General features: G+C 36.9%; 1 protein-coding gene across 1 annotated transcript; it reads left to right on the top strand.

Annotated features, from left to right (window-relative positions):
• The first annotated feature begins 1,276 nt into the window (after positions 1-1,276).
• On the top strand, positions 1,277-23,218 carry LOC103712347 (DNA repair protein UVH3). Its single transcript, XM_017844086.3, has 14 exons — positions 1,277-1,763; positions 1,883-2,091; positions 2,196-2,316; positions 5,616-5,693; positions 5,809-5,862; positions 11,425-11,606; positions 11,860-13,597; positions 14,221-14,415; positions 16,065-16,150; positions 17,967-18,261; positions 18,344-18,480; positions 19,937-20,021; positions 21,156-21,674; positions 22,177-23,218. The coding sequence occupies exons 1-14, from the start codon at positions 1,425-1,427 to the stop codon at positions 22,843-22,845; spliced, it is 4,707 nt and encodes a 1,568-aa protein (XP_017699575.3). The 5' UTR covers positions 1,277-1,424; the 3' UTR covers positions 22,846-23,218.
• Positions 23,219-26,722: the final 3,504 nt, after the last annotated feature.

Here is a 26,722-nt window from a genome sequence, read left to right as displayed (position 1 = left end):
AGATACTCCCTTAGAAATTTAATATATCCCTTAATAATCCTAATAGCTTTTTTTTATTTTGTATAGAATTTAAAACTGATGCGGGATTTGCACCCCGTCACCAGCAGAGCCCACACACCAGCCGAGCAGGGGAAGAGAGAGTGTCCCTCAGAAGGTATTGTCCGCTTTGGGTCCGATTTGGGGGTCGAGCGTACCCGGAGCCCTCCTCACGGCGCCTCACGGTTTTGTCCCACAAAAGGCGCCTCCTAAGGGAAGGGTGATTGAGCCCCCCATTATATGGCACAGACCTTCCCGCTGATTAGCCGATGTGGGACTAAATTCGGGGAACCCCCCGTAACAAAAACATACTAGTCTCCTAACATTCCTAGACTTTAACCATACAATGGATTACAGTTAGTAATTCCTCGTCTTACTTCTAAATAAGAGGTAATAGAAAATCTGGTTCAACAAGAAAAAAGAACTCAAAATCTTCAAAAGAGATGTTTCAATGTATTTGGATTCTAAAAGCTTTTAGAAGAGGAGGAAGAGTCATACTTCCAAATTAAGAGGCGAATATGACATATCATGCATTATAAAAGTTAATTATTTTTAGGCCTTATTATAATCTAGATTTTGTCTTTTTAGAATTTAGATAGATTTTAGTGAAATAAAAAAAAGTCTAGAATATTTAATAGTCAAGGACTGCCCCCACCTATAATTATATAAAATGAGACAAGCTAAGTTGAGTCGAAAATTTAATGGATCATATTACAAACTTTACTCCTCGATCTAAAGAGTTGGGTTGGTTGGATCCAAATGGATCAAAGTCAAGTTAGATGACAAGCTGACCTAACGCCTTTGTAGTAGCCTAGTTTTTATCATAATCATCTATTATGCGAACTCAAAAATATGTTAAAAAAAGAGCTAGTCATTCTTTCATCGGTCATGTTGTACTAATCTTTATTTTCTTTGATCTCCAAGGATTTGTAAGGGCTGAAAGAGATATAGGATACATAAATTGTAAGTAAGGCTTGCCTAGGTGGCCTTGCCCTTCTGCTTAGGATTTTATATATTCCAATTTTGGATAGTGCATCTTCAAATATTGTGATCTACAAGTATGACTCAACTGCTATTAGATGAAATAATCTTAAAACTAATATGATAATCGTAATTACACTCGGCGAGATAAATCAAGGTGTTATTATTATTATTATTATTTTTAACATGGAAGAGAAATATCAAGAAGGAAGGAACTTTAATGTCACGTGCATAGCACGCGCGCAAACGATGGAACGTGGCCCGGAACCGGCGCACTCCTTTTGGCGGCAACCCGAGAGAAGAGAAGGCAGAGGATGAAGAAGAAAGGCGAAAGCTTTTGAGCACAAGCAACCTCAGAGGAGGAGAAGAGAACAGAAAGAAGAAGAACAAAATCCAAATCGTCGGGCATGGGAGTCCATGGGCTGTGGGAGCTTTTGGCCCCCGTGGGGCGGCGGGTGTCGGTGGAAACCCTAGCGGGGAAGAAGCTGGCGATCGACGCGAGCATATGGATGGTGCAGTTCATGAAGGCGATGCGGGACGAGAAAGGGGAGATGGTCCACAACGCCCACCTCCTCGGATTCTTTCGTCGCATCTGCAAGCTCCTCTTCCTCCGGATCAAGCCCGTGTTCGTCTTCGACGGCGCCACCCCCGCCCTCAAGCGCCGCACCCTCGCTGCCCGCCGCCGCCACCGCGACAACGCCCAGGCCAAGATCCGCAAGACCGCCGAGAAGCTTCTCCTCAATCACGTCCGCTCCCCTGCCTCAAAATCAAAATTTTTCCTCTCTTTCTTTTCAATATTTGGGGCAACGTTCATTTATCTCTCTCTCTCTTTTTTAATTGATTGATTAGTTCTTGATTATTGTAGCTCAAGGCGAGGAAACTTGAAGAATTGGCGGCGGAGATTAAGAACAGCAGGCGGCAGGATGATGATTTGAAGGGGAAGAAGGTTATGGATGAATCGAAGGGAAAGCAGGTGTTGTCGTCAGGTGAGGAAAGTGGGGCAGGTGGAAGCGATGGTCGACAGAGTGCTGAGAAAGCTGGAGGGGGTTCCACTCAGGAGAGTCTGGATGAGCTGTGAGTACCAAAAAGTTGGGACCTTGGATTGTTTTGTCTTTCTTAATAGTTGCAAAAGGTCCTTTATTTTTTGTAACGAAGTTGCTCTTTATGCTTTTCTTTAGGCTGGCAGCATCGCTTGCAGCTGAAGAAGAGAGGAAATTTAATGAAAGTGAACTGGCATCTGTAGGGGATGGACCATCTTTGGAGCAAGGGGATGATGATGATGATGAAGAGATGATCTTTGTAAGTCTAGTTTAAATTAAGCTAATAATGAAGTGGTTCAACCACCCATTTCCATCTGCCTTTGCATATATTTGCAACTTCACTCATTACATAACACTAGTCTGAGAAGAAAGTGTTAGAATTTCAAGTACAAATTGTTAGGGTATTTATAAATGCATGGAGCATGAGGAAGTTTAAGTTGCTCATTTCACTAATCGTGTGGATGTGATAATTTTTGCAGTGGATGTGTTTGACAAAAGTGAATCTAAGTACCTTTCTTTGCTTATTAAACCTCTGGAATATTTGCTAAGGAAGTTATGACAACAGACTAAAAGATGGTAAGAATTTGTGTTACAATTCTTAAGGTGGAATGATGGTTCCAAAGCCAAATTTTTCCGTCAAATGAATCTTTTGCTTATTAATGATGAATTTACTAGAAATACAGACAGAGTTTAAACAAGATGGAGATATGTATGACAAATAGTCATCTTTGCAACCTGAAAAGTATATGAGGGCAAAGGTTCATCTCAAGTTGTATTTGAATACGCTTCTTTAGATGGGCATTAGTGGGAGAATCATTACCATTAGTAACCATATTTGAGAGAGAATATGATAACTTTACTATCTCATGAAGATCATCCTGTAGTGATAAATAATATTGTGAGCTATTAGTAAAACAAGCACCTGGTGAAGTTGTATAACAACCAGACTAGGCACATGGAACATGTTTTGGCTTACAGATAGCTTGGTGAAGGTGTGCAAAATGTGGTTTGGTGTAGAAGGCTGCAAAGGAGTCGCAAGTAGACCTCAGTCAGCTCATTTGGAGGAAAACTTCCTCTATCCTTGCACTTAATCTTACAGGCTGGCCGCTACAGTTGATGAAAGCATGAAATATGATACATCTTGCAAGGAGGATGATGATCTTGTCGTACTTAATGTGAGTGCCATGTATAGCAAGACACTAATGCTGCATGATTGATTCACTGAAGTGGTCTTCGTTTTTATAGACTTCAATCATAGCTGATGAAGAATTTTCCTGTGAGAAGAGGGATGAAGTTCTATTACACTCCATTTTATTAGTTTATAATAATGGTTATCAGCAAATATTACTAGGCCGCTAAAGCTCTTTTTGAAACTGATAATTGCAATAGCATGCAGTTGACATGTTATGATTGTTAAGTTAAAATCAGTCTCCATTGCCTTCTAAATGATAAATCATGAGTTCTCCTAAAAGGTTAAAGGAGGTCAGATAGAGCATTTTCCATGAAAGAGAAGAAAATCATGGTGACAAGGATGATTTGAAGTTTTACTCAAAACTCTAAAACTGAAAACACAACAGTGCTGTTTGAGTCAGACTTGACCTGATACTTGGGTTGGTTATGGAGTTTGGGTTACAATCAACTTATAGGGACAAAATTATTACAGGTAGAGTAATTTCTGTATCTCTTCTGCAAGTTCCATATCTTTGTGAGTTTTTCAAGTTTTTGAGAAGAGCCAAAGGCATCTTGATATCTGGTTTAAACCATAGTTATAGAAATAAATATGCTGAAAGATTATGCTAACCTAGAGCTTAAGTATTATGAACATTTAAATATTTAAATGTTAGACCATCATTGTGATGATAAATGATAAATATTATATGACACTCTAAAATTTATGTCTTTTCTTTATTTTAATGAAGGATTTTTTTTTACAGCTGTTGAATAAAAGGAATGAAAATAATACAGTATATGGTCTCAGACATAGAACATATCTAAAAGTTATGTCTAATTTATTTTCTTGACTGTTTTTGCTTTTCCTTTTGTTTTATTTTTTTACAAATCCTACTGATGGAGACAACCTTGATTAGGGAAAATTCAGGGATGCTTAATGGGTTGTTTTGTGTAAGAAGCTAAGGCTTATGTTGCTATATGGATGGGGAGCATTTTAGGTGCAAAATGGAGGTAAAAAGATGAAGTTTTGAGAGTCTTATGTGATCTAGGAATATAAAAATGGGAATTAAAAAAATTGCTTGTTCTGTGAAATTGAAGGCTAATTGATAGATGGGTGGCTATAGGTTTTGTTACTTTTGGTTGCTAGGGTTTAGTGGAGATGGAATCATATCCAATTAGGGTGCTGTAATTAAAGAAGAAGAAGAAGAACATAGATAGATTTTTTAAGGAATATAGGCATCACACCTAGGGTTAGAATTGCATCATACAACTCTAAAAGAAAGCACAATTGCTTAGAAAAATCTCTGAAATTTTGACTACCTTCATAATGAGAGATTACAACCTTATTTATAGAGTTCTAATACTCATGCTCCTACCAGAACTTGGACTCCAAATAACAAATCTATAACTTTCACTAATAAAACCCAACTAAAGACCATAAATAAAGCCCCAAAACATAAATAGACCTAACATGCAAACACCATAAGCCATATGATAACTTGGACTCCAAATAACAAATCTGTAACTTTGACTAATAAAACCCAACTAAAGACCATAAATAAAGCCCCGAAACATAAATAGACCTAACATGCAAACCATAAGCCATATGACAGCTCGGCCCCAGAAAATTTGGAAAATTATAATAATAGCTCTGAGGCTTTGACTCTAAAAACTTAAAGAAAACGTTAATAAAACTGAACCAGCATTGTAGTATTGCTGAGAAACATAAAATTAAGATTCTATAATGACTAATTGACTTCAAGCAAGATCCCAAGAATGTCCCATGTCATCCAACACATTTCAAATCAAGGCTTGAACATTAGAACCAGCCTTAGGGTGCCTTTTATAGGTCGTCAAAGCCTGCTGCTAACATCCGCCATCACCTAGTTTCTAATAATCTTAATTTTTCCCCATTTTATGGAGATTGTAACTAAAACTTTGGTTATGATTAAAACTGCCAAACCAACTCGTGGTGTTTTAGTTGAAACCAACCAATGCTGAGATGTCAAACCTTCAATTCTGCGGTTTTTGCAGTGTGTTCACTATTAGTGGCAAGCAGGTGTTGAAACTAATGAAACTTTCTTCTCTTTTTTGTCTAGAAACTATGCTTGCAAAATTTTTTGTGGTGAGTGCCTTATCAGGATCTTGTTCACTTGGTCTAATAGTAAGGTATTTTGGATATATTCTTTTGTTTTTTGGGAGTAACTTTTATTTTGTTTATACAGATGAAGGTGATCTAGTGACAAAGTTTGTTTTTTTTTTTTAATTTTAAACATTAATAATCTTAAATTCTCAATCTAGCAGAGCTATCTAGTCTATTAATGGCTAAATGAATTGTTCATATATGCAAGATTTTGTAATATAGGGGATTTTTGTTGGTTCTTGCAGCCAATTGCACATGGTAAAATTGACCCAACAGTATTAGCTTCTCTGCCTCCCTCGATGCAGTTGGATCTCCTTGTTCAGGTAGAGAACATCAGACAAGCTTTGTTGGTTATGTCCATTATCTGCTAAGCATCACATTATCCTTCATTTTGACTTCAGATTCTGACATCTCTTTTTTGGTTTTTCTCTTATACAGATGAGGGAGAGAGTGATGGCTGAAAACAGGCAGAGGTACCAGAAAATTAAGAAGGTATAGAAGTGAAGACCATGAATCTTCTTTAGTAACTTCTGATCATCCGTAATTACTTTAGTGATATCATGATTTAGCAGCTCCATTTCTTTCTTCCTTTCTTTCTTTTCTTTGTTTCTGAACTGCAAATTTTCTGTCATCACTGATTGTGATATAGTTGCATAGTTTTTGGCTGCATGTCTAAGCTCTGATATAGGTAGATGATTTAGTGTGAAGTGTAACCTGAAAGCCTGATTTACATAGATGGTTTATATCTTATGGTAGTTTGAAACAGTAACATTATCTAGGTATATTCATCATTTTATTTGATGAATACCACTGATCTTTTTTGCCGAGAAAGAAATATTCTGGTTCGTTAGAATTTAGAAATTTAACCTTGTTTCATACCTTGAACTTCTTTGACTGAGTAATAGATATGACTGTAAGAGTCTTTGGGAACTATTGTCAGTTGTTCGGTGTAGTTGTTCCAAAAGATTCTTGGGTAAAAACAAACAGTTTTAGATATTACATGCATTATTATTCTGCTTGTATCTAGATATATTTGTGCTTTTTGCTGCTTTATTACTTAACATTAGGTCACCCTAGTCCCAAGTTAATTTGGCTTTGCTGTTTCATGTGAATGCCCCATTAAAGTTGGTAATCAAACATAATGCTTAAATATTGATTTAGATTTGATTTGAGCAAGTATCCTTTTTGCATAAATATCTTGAAATTTCACAGTGGCTTATCATTATCGAAATTCATGGAATTGGCACCGCATGTTCTATCATTCTTGGGATAAAAACTAGGAATTAGGAATTTTATTGACTTGTTCCGTAAAAGCTGACAAGCATTGCTTTCCCAACTTGACCTTAATGTGAAATATAGAACTTTACAGTCAAAGGATCATTTGTTTCTTGACAATATGTTATCTTCTTTGTGATTGAACATCAGCTTGATAAATGATCTCATCAGCTGGTGCTGATCTCCTGGGATTATGCTACATCTGTTACTTAGCACATGTCACTCTTTTTGCCATGGCACTTCCCTCCTCCATTTTTTACCAGCTAAATCTTTTATGCTAATTATAGAGGATATGATTGTTTCTCATCTCAGTCAGATCTGCTGGCAATTGAACATAAAATTGCCAGAACAGAGGATGGAATTGTTTCATCATGGAAGATGGAAACATAGGAATTGAGTTACAGAACTCTTATGTTGGGTTTCAAATCTTATCTGAAAGAAAGAGCATAAAATGAGCTTCCAACACATTGGTTAAATGACTTCATATGCGAGTTATCTTATTAAAATCTTTTTCATCATTAGAACCAATGTCCTGTATATTGTTTTAGTTACAGTGTTCAATTTGTTAGTGTTACACAACTGATCAACAGACAAGCATTTGTAAGATGGCTAAGTGTTTTAAAATAATCTATTCTGACCAGCAAAATATCTTATACAATGCTTTAACTGAGCAAAGACTTCGATTTTGGTAGTGAAATCACAAATAAAGAGATTGTGGATGCATTGCTTATGTATACTATGCAGAAAGAAAAAGGTCTATGGGCATGACAAGAGATATTTCAGCTCCAACAACATACTAAGAGTCAGCATAAATAACATAATATATCAGCATGTGCAAGAGATTACTTATCCTTTGTATGATCGAACAACCTGGGAGGATTGTATATTCAAGTTCAATGAGTTCCTTCAATGAGTCCCCCTCATTCATGAGCTCCTAGGTTACGACCTCAGCATTGTCAACCACCTTATTTTGGACTTTCATCACCTCAACTAGTAGATGTAAGCTGGGGATCTCTCCCTTAGGCATGTTTGACATGGGCAGAGAAGCATGTTGAAGACGACTAAAAGGTATTAGCTACTGGCTAGATGTTATTTACACAATCATTGATAATTGGTGTTCATTAGCAAAATAGGCATTTTTGCAGTCAAGTCCTGTTCTATGTTAATGGGATCTTAGACCAGAACATCCATTTGGTAGGAGTCTTAAAATGTCAGTCCTTTATATATATATAGATGTCAAAATAAAGTTATGAACCTTTTCTTTTCTTTTCTTTTTTCTTTTTGTGTGTGTATGTAAACATCATTTTTGTGAACTTGCTTCACACTTTTTAATGCTACATTCTGGGGACTGGCTAGTGTCAACAACTGTTTCTGGATTCCATCATTCTGTTATCTTTATTGGCATTAGTTAATTTAGAGCTGTCAAAGATGGATATCTGGTCATATCTGGTGGAAGACAACACAACCTAATTGTTTGCTGCACTATGTTGAATGTCCATGAGAATAGGTAGTTGTGCTTGGTATGATGAACAGAGTGAGGGACCATGCCTTCATATGAATTGCTGTAAGAAAAAGGACAAAGATGGAATGCATGTTAGACCAAAAAAGGGCAAAGATGGGCCAAATGTGTCAAAAGCTTATGAGTCCTAGTAATAAGCCTTGCAAATATTCAGAAGGGACAAAATTGGTTTTAAAATTTGAATTACATGAGCAGTATTGCGGTAGTCCTGAATCTGGTTAGTTGGGTTCCAAAAGTTAAGCAGCCGGTCACCAAATTCAATTAAGGAGTTGAGCCTGTGACTCAAGAGATAGGTCTGGAGGAGTTTTATCTTTTAAGGTTTTCATAACTCACTGTTTATCTGTAACCATATGTTCCTTGAAATGTGGACTGGAACCTCTACTAGCATTGTTTAAAGGTCAAATAGAAATATGTCAGACAAAAGATTTCTGTTAGCTTTCAATCATTGGCTACTAGATTGAGAGCTCTTGATGACCCTACAAAAAACTTATGGACCCTGCAAACTTTTGGTTGTAAATAGGTGGTCAGTTTGCCAAGCTTCAAATGTTGTTTGATTAGATATTATGTAAGAGCCAACCAACTCACATGAGATTGAGTAATGCAATGTCTCGGTAATGATCCTAGAGCTCCTTAAGCTATTACACTGTAAAACTCAATGAGCAAGTGTCGAATTCACAATGTTGCAATACAATCCATTGTGTGGTTGGTGATCCGATATATATGTTCATAGTCATATATTGCATGTAGAAATAATGTAGAAATGCAAAATTTTACGGGGCAACACATAATATCTCTAGTAGAGTAGTTAGTAGGATTTATAGCTTCTACTTAATAGTTGCTACCTTGCTTCTATAATTTTATTAGAGAAGCTTGCAAGGATGCCAAACCAAAATACTTCTTTCTAAATTTCTTGAAGATATGACCTTGATAGCATACTTTTGTTTGAGAGTTTATGATGATCTTTTATCCAACATTGCAACCATTGCTTCTTTGGATTTCTCTAATAGTTGCTACAAGAAGCTTTTCTAGTGCATGGTTAGGATTTGGACCTCATCAAAATGCTTCAAAGATCCACTGAGCTGACTCATACTAAATTTTGTTTGGATAGGATCTTGGACTTAAACTGTGTAAAAGCTAGAACTTGGACAAGTTGGGTTTGTTGAGTCAACTCAAACTTGGTAAACTTGACCAGAATAGCTAGACATGTATCATCCATTTCGTTATATGGTTCAAGGAATGAAATATCACACATAATGCACTATAGGGAATCCTAGATGCCCCGATGTTAGGAAACTAGGCCCCAATCGCATTGTATTGTGCCATATTAGGCATATTGTGCTATTTTGCACAACATAAAGGCTCGTTGACTTTATCTGCTCATCTCCTCCTCCTCCACCATGGTATGTGCATGGACTCATGGACTCATGGTCCCCTCAACTTCACAGCTTGTATTCTTTTCTCCATGCAATGCCACAACATGACCATCACTTCATTGCCAACACCGACAATGGTGATCTTTTGATTGCATGTGGACCCTCCCTCCCTTTCAAAACCTGCTCCTTCCATGCACTTACAAACTCATTCTTGGATTTTAGTACTCCTACACCACCATCTTGACTTGCTCACATCATCTATTCTCATTGTTATTGAGACCCAGATACCACAGTTGATAGCATATTATATCCGAAACTAATTCCTCGCATAATTTTTGTTTGATTATTGCTTTAATCATGGTGCAACTTCAGAATATAATCTATCAATGCCTTCAATCATGCTAAATCATGAATTATGGTGATAAAGTTCTATTTTATGTTTTTATGTACATCTTTACATATACATAAATACACATGATACTCTACCTTGATTGTTGGTGTTTATAAGGATTTCATTTCTTTAATTGTACAATATATTACTAAGTCTCGACATTTGACTCTGGGACTTGATTGAGGCTTTGACATGACTGAAACTTGGCTGATAGTTGAGTTCTCTCAATTTTTTTATGTTTGTAGACATTTGATGTAGGCTTCATACAATTTTGTCTTAATAACTCTTCCAAAACTTTTTTTTTCTATAAACTTATTCTAGTTTTAGCTGTCTAGTTGTTGTCATTTATCCGGCAACTAAATTACTTTCTCTCTTTCTATATATTCGTATTCGAAAGATATAATACAAAATAATTTTCTTTTGCATTATATTCTTTTGTTCTGACCTATGTTACATAATATGTATTTTATTATACTTGGAGGCAAGGTTCGTCAAATTGTTACCGAAGGGTGTACTGGTTAGCAACTAGTTCGACACAGTATGGGTTTGTATTGTGCTGTTCCAGGGCTTACCAGCATAGGGAGAGTCAGAGAGGGAAGGGGAGAGGGAGAGGGAGAAAAGGAGAGAGGAAGATAGAGAAAGAACCCTATGAGCAGGGATCGAAGAGCATAAGGGGTGGTGGTGGAGAGCTTTGAATGGAGGGAGGGAGGGAGGGAGGGAGGGAGGGGTGGGATTTGGGGTTGGAAAAACCTAGGAGGGATCAAAGAGGAGAAGGGGAGGTGGAGGGATCATCGCGAGTAGCTGCCCGAGGGGGGGGGGAGGGGGTGTTTGCCAAGGGTTGGGGACTTGAACACGCAATTGGGAGGGGGTTCTTGAACTAAGCAAGCGGGCCAAGAGAGGGGGGACTCAGACCATCTCGTATATATAAGGCGAACTATGTCAGTCCCCGACCAATCTAGTTCAGTACCCCTCGAACTAGGTTCGTCGTCTCGATACCGGACTCCGTACTGGTGCTACGCCAGCACAGTGTCGGTATGGTACGGTACAGAGTTTTTTGGATGTACCGAGTATCAGTACGCCATCCGTACCGGATACGGGTACCGAATCGGTACGGTACGGTACGTTCCGTACTGTTCGATTTGGGCCGGTATGGCGTATCTTGTCCCGAACCATTCGGTAAGCCTTGCTTGGACGTGCGTGTGTAAATAACCAATGACTTTCTGTTTTGCTGGTGCATGTCAGTGTGTAAATTCTTCTTCGATCAGTAGGTCAACAATTAACTTTCAAACATCATGGAAATTCAGTAACTGCAGCTGGAAATTGAAGAACTATTTAATTATTGTTCTTGTGCCATCCACATGCAACACTTTTTTCTTCTTGGCTAGTTGAATCTGTGTAATTCCATCTCTTCCATATGATTTAGTTCTACTTTGGTTTTGATTAAGCATACCAGTAATTTAATGAGCATGCATGTTGATTACTTTTCCATCTTTCAGGCCCCTGCAAAATTTTCTGAACTACAAATACAATCATATCTTAAAACTGTTGCTTTCCGCCGGGAGATAGACGAAGTACAGAAAGCTGCTGGAAGGGGATTAGGAGGTGTGCAAACATCAAGGATAGCTTCTGAAGCCAATAGAGAATTCATATTTTCATCATCATTTACTGGTGATAAACAGTAAGCACTATTTTATAATGTTTTCCTTGTTAATTGCTGTTTCTGTGCACAGCTCGTTGATAATATTGTATGTTGATGTGTGTATGTCATGAAAATCTTATGCAAGACACCTTTTTGGGTATTAGCTGTGTGGTGCATCTAGATAGTTGTGGAGTTGGTTACTCATAACATGATTGTCCTTATATGGATTCTTAAAGAAGTGCATGTGAATATTCATTTATTTTTTGATATATTGATGCCCTTTTTTAATCAGGATGCTTACGTCAAGAGGAGTTGAAAAAAGTGGAAATGTGGATCATCATGCATTGGAAAAGCCAATGATTTCAAATCCAGCTAGCCAGTCTAAATCTGCTACAGATGTTTCTGTTAGTGAACTTATCAGAGATTTTGGACCTGATGTTGAGACATACTGTGATGAGAGGGGGCATGTTCGAGTTAGCAGAGTTAGAGGACTAGGAATGCATATGACGCGTGATCTACAAAGGAATTTGGATTTGATGAAAGAGTATGAGCAGGAAAAGGTATGGGGAGGGAGCTGCAAAGATCCAGAGCCTACCAATGCCAAAGAAGTTCCTAATGTCTCAAAGAGTCTTTCTGAAAATAGTCTGACTCTGAGTGCATGTATAAGTAATGAAAGAAATGGAGAAACCACCAGCACAAAAAATGGGGCATTAATTCTAGAAGATGAAAACCATCGTTTTCATGAGTCACCTATTCTTGGCAACAAGAATGCGATTGAGATATCCTTCTCAGAAGATGACAGTGGAATGAAGGACATAGATGATAATCTATTTCATCATTTAGTTTCTGGAAGTCCAACGGCAAAGTTATTTGATCGAAATTCCCATCCAGATAGAAGCACAAGTGAATCTGAATCAGAATGCATTTGGGAGGAGGGAATGGTTGAGGGAAATGCTGGAAGTCAAAAAAGTGGCCACAAGGAAAGTCAATCATTTTTGGCAGAAAGGAACAGTTATGAAGAAGATGAAGTGGACTGGGAGGATGGGGTATGCCATGTTCCTAGAGTTGCTTCTCCCAGGCAAGCTAAACCTGAAAAGTCTGTTTCAATTGGATTGCTGGAGGAAGAAGCTGATATGCAAGAAGCTATAAGGAGAAGCCTTGAGGATTTTGAAAAACGAAAATCTTCAATAATGACTTCAGAAAATCAAATCTTAGGGAAATCTAGTGAAGATAGAGGCTTTGTTGGGTCCCTTTTTAACAATTCAACACTTTCAAAAAGTAGCAGGGACACTAATGTTCATTTAGAAAGCCATATTGGGAGAAGTCTGCCACTGTCTGCTACGATGGATGAGCATGGACAACATGATAATGCTAGCAGACAGGATGTTCTGCAGATGACTGATTCTGGGAAGAAGCATCTTTCTCCATCAACTTCATCTGGAGTTGATGTTGATAGAAAATCGTCTCCAATGAATGATTCAAAAGATGATGAGAGCGGAAGGGCATTGTATCAAATAAATGTTCCATCTGCAGAACCTGTTGATGGTCACCTAGGTCAGATAGAGCAATGCTGCTTGGATACTTCTGAAGTAGCCAAAAATGAACATAATTTAATATCCACAAATGAATTTGCTGAGACTAGTTATGATATTAGTGCTAACACGAGTAGTGTTCCTGATGCTGTTCTTTCTGCTGCTCACCATGATGACCGTGCGGCTTCCCAATCAAGCCTTGCTTTTGGAAAAGGTAATAATGATGAGTATTCTCAAAAGAGTTCCTTGGTGGAAGAAGCAGTCGATAACAATGGCAAAGAGCCAGAACAAGTTATTGAGAAAAATAGCATTCCTGATTCTGTCAGAGTTAAAACTACTATTCAGGAGTGCCCAAATGATCACACGGATCTCTTTGAAGCTCATCTGGATAATGAAATCTCACTTCTTAGACAAGAATGCTTTGACCTTGGAAATGAACAGCGGAAGCTAGAGCGGAATGCAGAAACTGTGAGCAGTGAGATGTTTGCGGAATGCCAGGTGTTGCTTAGCACCTTTTCTGAATATTGTCAAAGTTACTTGATAACTTGGTTCTTTCTATAGTGATTATAATTAGTTGTCAGTTTTCTGTTGGCTAAAAAATATTTTATCTTATTATTCATTCCAAGAAAATACCCCTCATCGTTATTTGCTTTATGTCTCTACCATCAAATTAATCAAAAGTAGTAATGTAAAGGGGAATATCTTTTCCAGGAAGCAATCCTCTAATAATTCCAAGACATCTGTTTTTAGAATTGTTCGTCGAAGGATGAAAATAAATTAGTTAGGTTTTTTTTTTTTTTTGCATCTAATACTCTGAGTATTGGAAATATCAAAGTTCCATTTATATCTATTGCCACCATGACTTTGACAGTGCTTTGTGGTCTATGTAATCTGTCTTTCACAATCAAATACTCTTACCACCACAATGACAAAAACTAAGATTTTTCAAATAAGAAGAATTGAGAATAGTTTACAATACTATGATTTTTTTATCTGCATATCAATCTTGGAGCTTGATGGGATAATTTAAATACACAGAATGCTTTTTTATTTTCATACATAAGCTGATGATGTTAAATGAGTAAGCCTTAAGTTTCACTTCTTCTTCTGACTAATTGTAGGAACTGCTTCAAATGTTTGGGTTGCCGTATATAATTGCACCTATGGAAGCAGAAGCTCAGTGTGCATATATGGAAATGACAAAACTTGTTGATGGCGTTGTAACTGATGATTCTGATGTCTTCTTATTTGGAGCTCGGAGTGTCTACAAGAATATTTTTGATGATCGAAAATATGTGGAGACATATTTCATGAAGGTTTGCACCTGTAATCTCTCAAGCATTAGGTTGTGTTTTCCTTGTAAATTTGATTCTGATAAATGTAAGGTTTGCAACTGGATTTGTCTTACAAGCCTTAAATTGCATGCTGACATATTAGTCAGAGAATCTATATATTGAACAAGTGCTCATTTAGTTTTCCTTATGATTGTTTCATGCAAATAAGTTCTGCAGCATTTCGACATTCCACTTCTATTTTTTGCCTTCTGTTTGTGAGACTTAGGCCCCAGGTGGTATGATTTTTTTCCTTCTTTTTTTTTTTTTTTTAAAGAAACACCGAAGTTAAAGCAGGAAACGTGTTTGGTAAGCACTTTCTCTTCTTTTTTTTTTAAAAAAAAATCACTATTTATGAAAAAACTGGAAGTGAGAAATTTTGACTTCTGATTTTTTTTAAATAGCTTAAACGCGATGAACTCCCCTATTCATGCCTCCTGACACCCCTCTCCATCTCCTTCGCACCCTAATCCACGCTCCACTGTGGTCCTCCGACACTCCGCCGCGACCCTCTGATGCTCCGACCTATTGTAAAAGTCCTCTTTTCTACCTCTCTCTCTCCTTCTCTTGACTTTTATCCCCTACGGCAGATCCAGCCTCACCGGACCGTCTCCCTTACTCTTTTCCCCTAGCTCTCATGTGTTAGAGCCTCACCGGCCCTTTGATGCCCCGATCTCACTGTCTCTCACCACCTCTCGCTGCTTCTCCTCTCTCTTCTCTGATGAAGAGCACCAAGGTTGGACCCCCACCACACCCTACCGCCCCTTCCTCTGCTTCTTTTTCTTCTCTTCTCCCTGCAATAGCTGAACCTTAGGTGGTGCAGAGCCGATAGAACACCAGTTGAGCTCAGCATTGTATTCCATGAGGTTTATTGTTTGGCATCTTTATAATTGCTGCCGTTTTATGGATCAGCAAGTGCACCAGTTAGGATCACCAAGGGTCCAAGTTCCAATGGGATTGTAGTTCAATGGTTATTCATCTCTGTTTAAGTCACTCCTGTAGTGCCCATAGTCCCTAACAAGGGTTTATGATGAAATGTCCATGCAGGCTAAAGGAGTCCAAGATGTTGACCAAAAGGTTTCTACATTTCTCTTGCTTTCTGAAGAAGTCATCATCTTCCAACCCAATCTAGGCACCACAAAATGTAACTTCAAATCAACTTGTAACACCTAGGTGATCTGATCAATAAGAAGTAAGAATGGATACATTCGATGTAACCAGAAACACAGTCTTCTAAAACATTTTAAAACATTATTATGTGTTCAAAACATTTTTAGTAGTCACTGAGTTTTGAGACTTGTTAAGCATGATGTCTATTACTCATTGTAGGTCTTATAGAAGATGAATTAGAGGATATCAGGGAAAATACAATTTCTTTGAATTTTTACTTTTGCTTTTACCAAACAGTTTTTTTTTTTATGTTGTCAGGGAAAAAAATGGTGACTGCCAAACATATTTCTGTTGTCAGAAATCTGAAAAAACAAAGTGGAAACAGATTTCCTGTTTCTATTTTTTTTTTAAAAAAAGTGACAACAATGCCAAACACAGCCTTAGCTTTTTGTGCTTTTATGGGAACACATACACATATTTCATTTTGATTTTGACCTTGCATGACATTGCTTCTGCTGTATTAGGATATTGAAAGTGAGCTTGGATTAAACAGAGGGAACATAATCCGCATGGCATTGCTTCTTGGAAGTGATTACACTGAAGGAGTCAGGTCAGTTACAACAGTGCACCTTCTGTCAGTGAATTGTCAAATTTCATTGGTCATTGCAGCAGCATTGCACATGCATTTGATGTTCTAACACATGCCACAATTACCAAAAAATGACAAAATAAGCTATATGATGGAGAGATTAACCTGAAATCTGATTAAAAGGACGACATCAAGATATTCTAACCCCATCATCCCCCCGCCTTCCCCACCAAAAAGAAGGGAAAAAATACCCAAAAAATAGAACAGATTGCCACTTTCTTGAGACAGCTATATTAATTTTGACAAATCTTATGAGCGTTCTGTATTTAGTATGGGTATCTAGAAAAGAAATACTCAGAAAACTTCGATTTTGTGGAACTTCTTATTTAAAAAAATACTGCGGCATAAGTGAGAAGTACCTGTAATAGTCATAGGGAGGGAGAAATCATGTACTAACTAAGCAGTAAAGTAAATTATTCATTTACATGCCATGTGTTTGTGTATTCATTAATTTCTCGAGTGAAAGATATTGGATATTAAAAATACTGGTCATAACTTTTCAAGATAAGATTTTTTTTTGACATCATCATAATTATATAAGCTAAAATAGAAGGGTCGATTACAAAATCTATTTAAAGTTGATTCCACTATAATTTGCAGTTATATCTGTCTTACTCATTTGTACCAATTTATCAGTGTTGCCCCACTTGTGTGTTTGTCCTTAAAACCTTGTAGCCCTATCAAATAAATCTGTTGCCCACATAATAACTCCCTTCAACCATAAACACTCAGTGTAAATTCTCTTTTAATGATTTTGAAAAGTGCTGTAGTTCCCCATGATTTCAAAATCTTCTGGTGTAAGGCATCCTCTGCTGTAATGAATCTAATATAATTTATATCTCAACTTTTGTCCTGTAAATAAATTTCTTACCTTTTTTCTCAAGCAATATTTTGTGTAAAATGATTTTATGCTGCACTTTTGTCTTACGGTACTCTAATCTTCCATAACTTTCAGTAGCCTTTGCATATCTAGTTTTTCTAATTCTGGGGCATGATCTTATTTCCACCAATGATTGGCTTGTGGATCTCTACATTCCACCATCAACAAGTCTTTTATATTTATTTTCATCTATCCTTTTGTCCTGTTGAAGCTGGAATAATATTTGTGCTGAAGTTTTTGTCAACCGAGCACAAAATGTAAGACTGAAGAGTATAAAATAAGATCTCAGCAGAAGGGGCTAATCGTCTTTGACTTAAGAGACCAAAAGGCATCTCGAGAGAAACTTCTCTTTTGACTTTATGGTATGGTTTCAGTTGTAAGATATCCAGCCACTGTGGATTCTCCAATATGAAATTGTTGTCTCATAATCATCATTACTATACGCTTTATTTTTTGATTGCCAAAACTTTTTGGATGCTTGCTTGACATGAACATTTGGTCCTTGGCACCCAAAAAGGCATCCTGCTTATATCAGTCAGAAACATTAATACTTGGGTCATATTTTTGAATGTTACCAGGACAGTAGGTACAAAAAAAATAACACCAAGTCTTAGTCATTTTAAGTGCCAGACCCTCCAATCCAACACTTTTGTTGAAGCATCACCCTCTTTTCCCCATATCATCAATTACAGAATGCAACATATGCATGTACTTGTGGTGTCTGGAAGTGTTGGTTCTTCTAACAATTTTTCCAAGATTGAAGTGCTGGATGCTCAGATATGCTCGGAACTTGGCGCTTGTGCCAGGAATAATGGTTAATTTTCTATTGTCACCTGCAAAGTGCAAAATTGGGCATTTCTATTTAAAATCTAAACTATTGAATATTTTATGATACAGTGGAATTGGAATTGTCAATGCCATTGAAGTCGTACATGCATTTGCTGAGGAAGATGGGCTTAACAAATTCAGGGAATGGATTGAATCTCCAGATCCATCTATTCTGGAGAAACTTGATTCTCATACTGGATGCAGTTCAAGGAAAAGGTCGTCAAAAGCAAGCAAAGAGGATGCAGATGGAATGAGAAAAAATGTTGAACTGTCTACGTTTGAAGAAACTGTCTCAGGAGGCCATGATGATCAACCATCTGTTAGTGGCACTCAGGACATTAAAGATGTCTTCATGAGTAAGCATGTGAGTTTATGCCTCCTTTTCTTTCTTTTCATTTTTCTGTTATTGATTATTTTGTTACATCTAATGGTGAATTAAATTACAGAGAAATGTTAGCAAGAACTGGCATATTCCCCCATCTTTTCCTAGTGAGTCAGTTATTACTGCATACACTTCTCCACAAGTTGATGAATCAACAGAACCTTTCTCATGGGGAAAGCCAGATTTGGTTCTACTTCGCAAGTGAGTGGGAGCATGACTTCATTGTGATTCACAAAGTGATCTTAGATTGAGTTTCCATTTGAATTGTTTAGGACCATCTTATATTACTTCTTGTTTTAAGTATTAATTTCTAAGTATAATAGTTTCTAACTTTTTAACTGTAAAAGGCATTACATTATCTTGATGTGAAATGTCTTTAGCCCTATTTGACTATTATATTAAAAAAATACATCTTTTGTTCTAGTTCCGAACCATATGTTTCTATGTAATAGATTTATATTTTGATCCTGTAGATGGTGCATAAGGTTAAATGTGAGGAAACACAATTTGCTTTTAGAATTCTTTTATGAACTTATTGGTTTGATCAGGTTGTCTTTATAGGCATATTATGCTGATTGACACCTTATCAGAGGTGTGTACCGACCAGAAATAGTCTTTTTCATCAGCTGTTAGTGATCATGCCTATGGAATTCCATTTCTTTAAATTTTTGATCATTCAGATATAAATCTGAAATGTTTATGTCATGTCCTTTCAAAGGAAACTAGTCATTCATAAGCTGTTAAAAAATTTTAGATCAAAGTAAATGTTACTTTACTTGATACAAGGAGTAAGGCTATTCATTGGAGAATCTGACACTGATTGTTTGTACTCATAATAATGTTAATCGAGGAAGAGAAACTTGAGGCGGTATCAAATTCTAATCATTTGTATACAAGCAACTATTGTCAGGTTGTAGAACTTTTCATTCCCATCCAAGTTTGTCTTGAGAGATGGAAGCATGTTTCAGCATGTATATTGTTTAGTGCCTCTTTCTTTAGCTGAATGATTTTATCCAAGCATAACGCTATCTGGTTTAGGTTTAAACATCATCTATTTTTGTAAAGAAAACTGGTTGCTTATATGTTTCTTATGTATGATGACCTTGGGTCACTATATCCTTTTCTTGTGCTGTGTTAAAACCATATACTACGGCATCTTGGAGTGCTCTTGCCATGACTTTGGCATCATCACCTTATTTGGTATCTTATCTTCTGAAGCAAGAATAGATCCTCTTAACAAGTGAAGAGTTACTTGTTCCATGAATTGATGCATGTACTTTAGGAAATATATGTTTCAGCTTTTTGGCTGTTCAAGTGATACATCGCTATCCATCTTGTCTTTCTAGCAGAATTTTCTGTTATATTGAAAGATATATTATTGAAAATTTGCTATCTTGTTTAGAAAGTGTCAAGGGTAGCATTGATCAGGGATTTGGATTCATGAAACATCAGTTGGAAGTTGGTATAAAGTCAGATCTGAGAAGGTTTCCATATCTGAAAACAAAACTAAAGACTTTAAGAGAGAAGATGACAAGGATAAGGAGATATACGTGGAAAAATATTGTACTGGAAAGAAGAAAGGAAGCCATTGTATTTAATTCCATCTTACAATTATGTATATAACATTATACTTTTCTTTGACACCTTTGTCGTTCAGGTTATGCTGGGAAAGGTTTGGGTGGGGTAACCAGAAGGCTGATGAATTGCTTGTACCTGTTTTAAATGAGTACAGCAAACATGAGGTGAATGCCTTATATCAATTATTTAACTTGACTGATGATTTGATTTCTCTTAATTGATTATTGTTGCCAAGATGTCCATAATGTGCTGATATTTATATAGCTTATAACTGCTTTGAGATTTATATAGCTTGCCTGCCTCTATTCCCACCTTCAATTAAAATTTCTCTAGTTTATCTGTCTCCTCTTCCCCACCTTCGATTTCACAAAATGTCTAATTCATTTTAACTGAGTTTCATGTTGTTCCTGAGTTTGTACATCTTCCTACTGCTATTCTAGTTGGAATTGCTTTATATTTTCATAGTTTCTCTGCTTATATTTTCAACTTTTAGGTTGAAATTATTACATTGAAAGTCAAAGCTTTATAGTATCATGCTCATTTCTAATTCTTTTTTTTTCTTTTTAATTAATTTACCATGTGTGCTATTTATTGTTGTGAAGATCACAGTTGCTGGAAATAACAAATGGATATTATTATTGTGAGAAAATAATGCAATGCATTTGTTTTCTTAATTATCTTTCTTCATACTCCTGTTCAGGCATATAGCTTAGAAGTTATCCGTACACTTTTGTTCCAGGGGTATTGTTCTCCATTTTCTGTGTCGTAGGGAAGTCACGCATATGCCTCTTGAAAGGTGAATAATGGCTGGTATTGAGCCGTGATCTTTTCATACAGGGGATGCAGTGACCAATGACCATTGATTTAAAGGTTTAGGCTGCAAATTTAAATGCTAGAAACTTAGAAATCTTCTGGTCCCTTATGAAATCTTTTAGTTTACTATGATCATGCCGATTTACTCATTAGTTTGAAGTTTTTTTATTTTTTTCCAATCTGTAGTTATTGAACAGGTAACAAATTGTTGAGCGGTAAAATTAAGGCTTATATCTCACAAATGAGAACATTACCATTTCAATACACAATGATTCTCACTCAGTTAGAGTCTTTATAATTTACTTGATTGAGATGATTTTTCAGAACACAATAACTGCTTTTCTATGACTTTGCTTTTGCTGACTGGATGTTGGCACCATGGTGTGAACTAGCAGTGTTGTAGGTGTTTGATTCTGATGCTCAAAGACGGAAATGTGTTCTACATTTTTTGATGCAGCTTCTGTTGCTTTTGTTCTCTCATACAGACTCAGCTGCGGCTGGAGGCATTTTTTACATTCAATGAGAGATTTGCAAAGATTCGTAGTCAGCGAATCAAGAAGGCCCTAAAAGGAATTACAGGCACCTGTTCTTCAGATTTGACAGATGATCTTGTACAAGAAGACTCCAGTTCCAGAAAAAAAAGAAGATTAAGCCCTTCTATGCCAGAGGGAAGCACATCTGATAATTGTTCCAATGCTAAGACTAAAAGAGGAAGGCAAGTCTCAAAGCAACCAAGAAAACAGAACACCGGGAGCAAAAATATGCATCCAGTGGATGTGGCTACAGAATCGGTTATTCTTAATGAATCTGAAAGTTGTAATCAAAGTGGATTGTGCGGAAATGTGAGAGGAAGCAGAAGAGGAAAAGGAAGAGGGACAGGCAGAGGAAGAGGAAGACGAATAACTGAAGAAAAACTTAATTATGAACCTGGTGACGATGCTGCTTGCACAGGTGCTTCAGAGAGTCACACCGAGGTACCAGAAGCCAAATCAGAATTACGCAGGGTAAGTTAAGTTACACAATCCTGTATGTTATTTTGTTGTTGAATGTGCTCTTCTCTTTCACATAATTATTCACATTTGCTGTTGTTTAAATTATTTGAAAGGATGAGTTATCTAAAATATTGCTGGGGGAAGATGGATTCTTAAAATCTCCAAATAACTGGGGTAAGGCTTTAATATGGTGGTTGCCTAACGTTCTACCTATGCCTCAAAAGTTCTGAAGTTGTTTTGGTGAGACAACCTTAGATACAGTATCACCTACTTCCAGGATGATAATGATCATTGAGTTGGTGTAGCTTTTTTGAATCTTCTAAGGGGCATTTTCACCTGTTATATATCTGGGTTGATGGGTGTGCTAATTGATGGTGCACAACCTATAATCTATGTATTTGTTTAGTGCAATGCCCTTGTAAAGTATCCTTAGCAAATAGCAAGCTTTCAGTCTTACCACTTTTTTTGTTCTATTTACACTATTTTGATCCTCTGCACTTGCTAAATTTTCCAGTCAACGCGGCCACGGAAGCATGTAAAATATGCAGAAGAGGTTTTAGAAGTTGATGAGCTTAATGTTTCATCAAACCGGATAGATGAAAATGACTTGCATGAAGTTGCAGTGGAGCACAAACTGGCTGAGGAAGATGGTAGTGCTACAATTAGAGACTCTATCCTTGGCAAAGGTGGGAGCCACCCTGAGAATAGCCTCTCAAGAGACTCCCTTCTAAGGGGAGGTGGATTTTGTGCGGACAAAAACGATGCACAGGGGGATGCATTCCAGCCAGGTGATAGCCAAATGCAGGGTTCAGCTGGCAAAGATGAGGATTGGGTTGGAGAAGCCTCTGGCCTTGATTATGGCAAAGAAAGTCCCCTTAAGGGCAATTTTTCTGGTGACTACCTTCACAGTGGAGGTGGGTTCTGCATGGATGAAAGCAACCTACAAGGTGAAGCAATTCAGCCGGCTGCAAGTCCGGTCATGGATTCAGTCGGGCCCTTAGGGGAAATGTCCTGTGTTTCTAAAGATACTCAAAGTTTGGATTTGGGTTGTATTTCTGGAAACGAAGGTACAAAGAGAGTATCAGAAGACATTGTTTTAGGTGATTTGTTGGAAGTACATGATGAGGTCAAGCCCGGATTAAGTGCTATGCCTTCACTACAACGAAAAAGAAGGAAGTTGTGACAGGTACTGCTGCAATATCCTGAGGTCCTCAATTTCCTATAATATTCACGTTAGTGTTACTGATGGTGTTGTATGCCCCATTTTCTTTAGTGTACATAATCACATGTCAAAAGGAAAGTACAGGACTGGAATAGAGAAAATATGTGCTATATGAACTTATCGGTAAAACATTGAAGAAAATGCCTGCTTTTTATCAGTTAGAAGAGCATCGAATTCCTCTAATTTTGTGTGTAATAGGAAACCACCTAGCTCAACTGATGAGCAACATCTTGTAAACTTCATTTTTTCTTTGGCAGGCAAAGTCTGCCATGCTCATTTGGTCTTGGCTATAAACGAGTTGGGTCTCGAAATTTCCATTTTGTACCCGTCATTATATTTCTTCTGGCAAATTGTGCTTTTAGAGACATCCATGACCTGAAGGATACCCAGATGTTAAGCACTGGAAGTCATGCATTAAAAAACTACTCCAACTGAATGACTTTCTAGCCTGCTTGGCATATTCTAGCTTGATTTTGATGTGAAATTAGATACAAGCACTTTTTAGCGATTTTGCGTGCCATTAGCTTAACATTTTGGGTAATATCAACAGTAGCATGTTTCAGAAGTTGTGACAGACCTTTGTTTTTTTGTCCATTCTCGTAATTTCTAGCATACAACTACAAATGTTCCTAATAACGAGATGCAGAGAAATGTTCAAAACCATGACTAGCGGCCATGAAAGCAACTTCTTGTTATGCATTTTGAAAGGAGATCTACTAAAGGAAGATTAGAACAGGGACCCTTCTTTTCTTTTTCTAAAGAAGTAGTCTTAATTTTAATGCAAACCCTTCATTGGATTTGCAGTCATCGGAAACCTGAGTGCTGGCAATAAAAATATGAAGAAATTATTACTTCCTCAGACCATTATTATCCTCAAAAGCGATGACTGCTCTACAAAGTCTACAAAATCAAACATAAGAAATGATATTAAAAGCAAAATCCAAGTTAGGGCTGATCAAGATCCAGAATGACTAAATAATCTAAACCAAACTAAATAGTACAAAAAGAAAGGCACCCAAACAAGGAAAATTCATGCAGCACTACTTGTGCCTGATTTCATAGCATGAGTTCAGGAAAATCATGACTTAATACTACGACCTTTTGTACTATAAAGCTTAGTTGGAGGATGCGCAAGCCAACATGTTAAATCATTGAAATATTGCAAAGGAGTTTATACTAAACATGTGACTGAAAATAAATTGGTTTAATAATTTTTGTGCAAAGAATAAACGCCTTTGCACAAGCTACCAACAAAAATGTATAGATGTTACACGAAAATTGATTATAAAGCTCAAATCAAAAGGCTTGCCTTCTTCAAAAACATGGTGCTCTCAAGTTCTAGTGGAAATCTTTTGCTTCAGAAGAAGAAAAAAGAAGATCAATGGTGAAAACTATCGCAAGAGTTTTTTGTCTGTTCATGTCTTCATAATTCATCACTAACATCTGCTTCATTCCCTATTCCATGTTAATTAGTGGTTCTGTTCATCTTCAGTATAATAGCAATCACCACCCGTCTATATCTCATATTACCGGTCACACTTCCTCTTTTCCACATGCTTCACCATTCTCTTCAGTGTCAATGCAATGTCCATTACCTCTATGTTCATTTTGTTGCTTCCTTGTGTGTAGGAACAGTGGAACTTACTGCATCTGATGCATTCGATATTAAATTTTCTGCATCCCATGCATTCTTATCAACTGTTAATGATTGAGCTCTGTACATTTGGTACATTGCCACTAATTCTTGAACTCAAGGTTTCCATATCCGATGCATTGCAGCCAATTTTTAGTTGCAATCTCCTATTCCTTGAACATCATTAAAATTATTATTAAAGCGATTATGGTTGCTGTAAGTTTCTTTCTGTTGATTAAAGGGTTACATCCTATCACTGATTATTTGCGCATCAACCAGTTATAGGCGATTAGAGAAGGAGATCACTTTTATGTTTGTCATACTCAAATCACCTACCGTTGCTAATACTTGGACTGTTAGTGCTTAATTTTTTCCTAATTATTATTGTAAAAGAAATTTACAGGAAACTTTGTGCACAATGAAGGCTCATAAAGGTAAATCCTCCCTTCTGATAGAAAAAGTAAGACCTTCCTTAAAAGGTTGATTAGAGTCATTTTCTTTGAGTAAATAAATAAGTTAATTAATAATTAGTCGTAAGCATCTAAGAAGAATATCTAAGTTCAGATCCTCTACAAGAGACTTCGATTCATTTCTGTTTCGGCAACCATAAAATCAGTCAGCAGGGCAGCATGTAATACTTTCTTGTGCCATTGGTGGATGGTTTTGGGAACTGTTTAATTCCTTAGCATTCTTGATTCATGTTTCCCTACATTGCCAAAATTCATTTGCTATTCCCAGGAGAAATCCACAAATGTTAAAAGGTAAGTCATTTGATCATACCCTCAACAAATCATTGGCACAATGACTTTATTTTGGACTTGTTTGATGCAATCATCACACAGTATATTTCAAGTATCAGGTCACAGCAAGGAGTCTGGCATAAAGGCCTTTCGGATATGGATCAAAACACCTCATGGTGCCTTTATTGTCAAATTGGCATATAAATCCCTTCAAAAAAACATAAATAGCATCTTCTTCACATGTCCGAAAGGTAAACCCTATTTAGAGGATGTGGAGTATCAAATAATTGGCTCCTTGCATGCCTCTCTTTATTTGGAGATATCACAATTATTACTAGAAGTGAAAGAAGCAAAAGAGTCCCTGTATTTAATGCCACATATCCTACGTGCCTCCAAGGCTTAGAAATATATGAACATTTGTTCTTTTAGGAACGATCTGCCAAAATCCGACTGGGTCAAGAGGGAAGAAAGCATCAGATAGGGACAGGGAGGGGCCAAGGTATTGCAGGGCTTGGTCCCCACCAAATCAAGAAAAAAAAAAATCTTGAGAGGTCTTTTTTTTTAAAAAAAATACTGCAGCCCCATGAATCTCACTAGATCTCTACCTCCTCTCTCTCCCTCCTGCTTCCTGACTAATCCCACTAGATCCGGTGGGATATTGCCAAACACGTTCTTGGAGAGATTCTATGCGAGCAGTTTGGTATCATTAGATCTACTTGAAGTCAAGAATAAGACTGATCACTCTTTATCTATATTTGCTGCTAGGGGAGTACAAAAATCCGAGCACACTGAGAACCCGAGTTAACCCGGTCACTTCAGTTTAGTTTTTAAGTCAGCTTTTTCTATGGTCAGTTCGGTTTTAATTTGAAAAATTTTCAAGTCAAAAAAAAAAAAAGGTTTGGATTTATTAAAAAACCAACCCAAACCTAAAAATTGGCTTATATAATTGAATATCAGGGCTTTTTGGTGAAAAAATATTGGGTTTAGTAAATAATATTGGCTTAGTCAACTAAAAAATTGACTGTTTATTTATTTACTAATTGGCTTAGTAAATAAATTTGGATTGTCATTCTAACTTGTTTTAATATTGGGTTAATACATGTGTAAGCCTCAAAACTTATAACAATGTCATGAAAATTTATAGTATATAGTCCGAGCCAAAAATGAAACCTTCTCGAGTCAATAACCCGGACTAAAACTGAATCAAATTTCCTGTTCAATTTCATTCAATTCTTATAAACTATTAGTTATAATTTCAGTTATAAAAAAAAAAATCGATTTGGTTTCCAAACTACCTCCTAAATCGAACCGACCAGTGCACACCTATTCTCTGCTACTATTTTGTGGCACATTTGGAAGGCTAGAAAATCAAAGGTTTTTAAAGGTGCTACACTCTCCCCCCTTCAACTTGTAAATAGAATTCTTGCTTAAATTCAAAATCAGCAACTGCATGTTTGTAGCCAAG

Source organism: Phoenix dactylifera, unplaced genomic scaffold (genome assembly GCF_009389715.1).
Source record: "Phoenix dactylifera cultivar Barhee BC4 unplaced genomic scaffold, palm_55x_up_171113_PBpolish2nd_filt_p 000026F, whole genome shotgun sequence".
Lineage (NCBI taxonomy): Eukaryota > Viridiplantae > Streptophyta > Magnoliopsida > Arecales > Arecaceae > Phoenix > Phoenix dactylifera.
The sequence above is the reverse complement of the archived record's forward strand: the minus strand, read 5'-3'. Positions and strand labels throughout refer to the sequence as shown.